At 58.5% G+C, this 4,030-nt stretch overlaps 1 protein-coding gene across 1 annotated transcript in view; it reads right to left on the reverse strand.

Moving 5' to 3' along the window:
* Positions 1-4,030, reverse strand: part of WNT11 (Wnt family member 11) — an 11,496-nt gene that overhangs the window by 4,810 nt on the left and 2,656 nt on the right. The window contains exons 2-3 of the mRNA XM_008057823.1: positions 3,729-4,006; positions 182-474 (exon numbers count right to left, since the gene is read on the reverse strand). Coding sequence (XP_008056014.1) covers positions 182-474; positions 3,729-4,006 — 571 coding nt within the window. The remainder of the gene's footprint in view (positions 1-181; positions 475-3,728; positions 4,007-4,030) is intronic.

The raw sequence follows: 4,030 nt of genomic DNA on the forward strand, positions 1-4,030 counted from the left end.
CTGCAGGGGCTCTGGGTCCCCCGCATCTCCCCACGGCACTCCTGGGGCCACTCCCTCGGCGGGGCGGGCACTCCCCTCCCCAGACGCCAACTGAGACCCGACTGTGCGCCGGGCCCTGAGCTGGGGACAAGTGCGTGCACCACAGTCGCCCCTTTCCTGCTGGGGTGGCAGCAGGCCTCACCTGTCTTGCGTCCCGTGGGAGCCCACCTTCTCGTTCTTCATGCAGAAGTCGGGTGAGCTCTGCAGATAGACGAGTTCCGAGTCCTTCACGGGCCGGATGTCCAGGTCCTTGGGCACCAGGTGCTTGCGGGTGCCCATGGGGCGGTGCACGACCTTGGTGGCCGACAGGTAGCGGGTCTTCAGGTCAGCGGCCACGTCTTGGAGCTCCTGCAGCCCCTTCCAGCAGGTGCGGATGGAGCAGGAGCCAGACACCCCATGGCATTTACACTTCATTTCCAGAGAAGCGCGCAGAGCCTGTGGACAGGGCGGGGCGTCGAGCTGGGCGGCCGGAGCCCCCTCCCTGGCCTGCCGCGGGACCCCAGCCCCACCCACCGAGGCCGGGTGCTCCCGGGGATTCATCGCCAGCTGGAGCCCCGAGTGGTGGAGCTTTTTGCTCTAACGCTTGGAGGTGTTGTGGGTCTTCCTCCAGCCTGGGGGCGAGAGGCCCGGCTGAGAAGGGGAAGGAAGGGAGGCATTTGCAGAGATGAGGGAGGCCACTATTGAGCACCTACTGTATACCGAGTGCTCTAACACATACGGTGGGTTAATCATCACAACAGCCCTTCAAGGGAGGTAGCCTTCTTTTCCCCATTAAAAAAAGAAAAGAAATGAAAGAAACAAAAGTTCAGAGAGGCCAAGTCTCATGCCCAACATTGCACAGCTGGAGAACTGTGGCTCTGAAATTTGAACTCAGGTCTAGGGGGATTCCAAAAGCAGTGGCTTTTTCCAGGCTTTTCCTCTCACTAAATGTTTGCTGGAAAAAGAGAAGAAAAGAAGAGAAGGGAGGAAGGGAATGAAGGAGGAATGGGGAAAGAGGGTAGAGGAATGTTTGGGGGAATCGCCCTCAACCTGCCTGGCCTCCTCCCACTGCCCGTGCTCCTGCCAGGCCACCTCAGCAAGCCACTTCACCACTCAGGGCCTCTGTCTTTTCCTGTGCAGAGTGGGCACATAACCCCTGCCTTGAAGAGTGCCGCGAGGATTAAATGAGATGGCATATTCGAAGGGCTTGTACACTGTAAAGGTTACAATGATAATGTAAATTTGAAAAATCAGTGTAGTAGCTATGGTGGAGAGTGGGGAGGCATGGGCCCAGGGCTTTGGGTAGACCCAAGCCCTGGCTCTGGAAAGGACGCAGGCCCACCAGCTCCCCTGGGCCTCAGTTTCCCCATTCGTACCTGAAGCACAGGAGTTAGATGCCTTTCAGTTTTGCTTTTTATTTTTAATTTAAGTTGTGAGTCAGGGTCTCTCTCTGTTGCCCAGGCTGAAATGCAGAGACACGATCACAGCTTACCGCAGCCTCGAGTTCCTGGGCTCAGACAATCCTCCTGCTTCAGCCTCCCACGTAGCTGGAACTACAGGTGTGCACCACCAGCTAATTTGCGGAGTTTTTGTAGGAATGAGTTCTCACTATGTTGCCCAAATTGCTCTCGAATTCCTGAGCTCAAGTGATCCTCCAGCCTTGGCCTCCCAAAGTGCTAGGATTACAGGTGTGAGCCACCGTTCCTGACCCGGTCTGCTTTATTTATTTATTTTTTGAGTCAGAGTCTCACTCTGTTGCCCAGGCTGGAGTGCAGTGGTACCCTCATGGCCACCGCAGCCTCAACCTGCTGGGCTCAGGCAATCCTTCTGCCTCAGCTTCCAAGTAGCTGGAGCCACAGGTGTGCACCACCACGCCCAACTCATTTTTTGATTTATCTTAGAGACGAGGCTGCCAAGCTGCCCAGGCTGGTCTTTAACCTCTGGGCTCAGAGGTCCTCTCGCCTCCACCTCCCAAAGTGCTGGGAATATAGGCGTGAACTACCGTGCCTGACCCAGTTTTGCTTTTAAACCCTTTTTTCCCTCACAGGTCTCGGATCCTCCTGCCTGTCCTGTACAGAGAGCCACAAGAGTTATGGGTTGGCCGGGCCTACCCCCCGCATCAGAGAGATGGGGAAACTGAGGCACTGAGGGGGCAAGGACTTGTCCCAAATCACTGAGTGAATTACTGAAGGAGCTGGTCAGGGTCCCAGGGCTCCTTCCCCTCACCAGTGGCCAGAAGTGGGGACCTGAGGAGTCCCTCTGGGTATCAAGTCAAGAATTGGCTGAGCAAGGCTTGCGGAGGGCACGGGATGAAGGAAAGAGGACGGCAGGGCACTGAGGCACCGCAGGTCACCAAGGACGGGGAAACCAGGTTCAGCTCTGCAGTGAAAGTGGGGGAGGGACCTAGGGCTTCCGCGGCCCACCTGATGCAAAATGTTTAATCTCTCATTTAATCCTCACACAGCTCCACGGCATGGGGCACAGTGCATCCCTTTTGCAGGTGGCCCCAGGGACGGGACTGATGTGCCCGGAGGCTGAGGACCCTCTTTGAGCTGCATGGCGGGAGAGGAGGGTTGTGCCCCTGGCAGCAGAAAGCACCCAGCTGGCCTGGCCACAGGGGGTTGGGGGGAGGGTGAAGGGCTCCTGAGGGGTTTCGTGAACTGGGGACAGGTCGGTGGGGCTGGGAGGCAGGAGTCCTGAGTCCCTGGCCAGGCTCTGCTGTAGGCCCACCGTGTGATTCAACCTCAGTTTCCCTAACTGTTCAATAATGGCCTGGACTTACTAGAATCCTCACACAAGGGAGACCAGTGAGAGTAGGTGAGGACATGGAGGTCTGGGACTTGGAGTTGGGACCTGGGACCTGGGCTCCAACCTGCCGAGCCTCCTAGGTTCTTCCGGCCTTACTTGATGTCTCTGGAAAATGGGAATGGTGGGTGCAGGGAGGCGCTGGTGAGATGCCGCCTGTACACACACTCAGGCTGAGCAGCCCTGTCCCTCGTGGGGCCTCGCTCCCTCTGTAGAGTGGGGGCAAGGGCACCTGCTCCCGGGTTGGTCTGTGGACACGGGAGAGAGAACACTCATCAAGCCCGAGTGTCTGCGACAGATTAGTATTGATTTCATTCCCATATGCAGTCACTCGCCCAAACTTTTGTGCAATGAGGTGAGGGATTAATGCAAAATTGATAATAATAAAAGTTGGAGGGGAACTGTTCGGTTCTGGAAACCGTTCTGGGGGTGGGTGAGGGGGGAGGTGACTCCCTAGCATAAGGCTCTGGCCCACAGCCCTATCTGTGCCCCGGAGGGGGAGCCTGCGGAACAGGGCATGGCCTGTGGGGACTCAGCACCAGATCACCCTGCCATTTTATGGATGGGAACAGCTGAGGCAGGAGAGGAAATGACTTGCCCAGCGTCACTAAGCGAGTTTAGTGCCAGAGCCAAGGCCAGAACTCAGACCTCCTGACTCCCAGTTCAGTGCTCCTCCTGCTTGGACGACCCCTGTCCCAGTGAACTCCCCGGAGGAGGAGGAGGAGGAGGAGCCAGGCAAGCCCCAAGCGGCTGGGGAGGGAAGAGCTGAGGAAGGTCGAAGGCGCATCAGGTGTGGGTTGACCAGGGCCGCCCCGCACCCCCCTCCATCCGGGCACACCGGGCGGCCCTTTTCCTGCCAATGGCACAAGCACAACTATCTGGGGGCGGGTGGGGTGGGTGGTTACCTGTCTCCCCACTTCACTGTTGTGTAGACGCATCAGTTTATTGGCTTGGGATCCTGTTTTTTTCACCTTCATAGGAGCATCGGAAAACTTGGCCCCCATGAGGAGCCCGTAGCTGAGGTTGTCCGCACATCCTCCCCAGCGGTCCCCGGGCCCGGGTGGCTCACCTGGGACGGGGCCGCAGGAGCAGCCGGGCAGGTCGCCGGAGGTGCAGGCCCGGGCGATGGCGTGGCTGATGGCGGCGGCCGACAGCGCATACACGAAGGCCGACTCCCGGGTCCCTGCAGACGGCAGGGGCGGGTCGG

The sequence above is a fragment of the Carlito syrichta genome, unplaced genomic scaffold (assembly GCF_000164805.1).
Source record: "Carlito syrichta isolate Samal-C Ts95f unplaced genomic scaffold, Tarsius_syrichta-2.0.1 Scaffold303134, whole genome shotgun sequence".
NCBI classification, from domain to species: domain Eukaryota; kingdom Metazoa; phylum Chordata; class Mammalia; order Primates; family Tarsiidae; genus Carlito; species Carlito syrichta.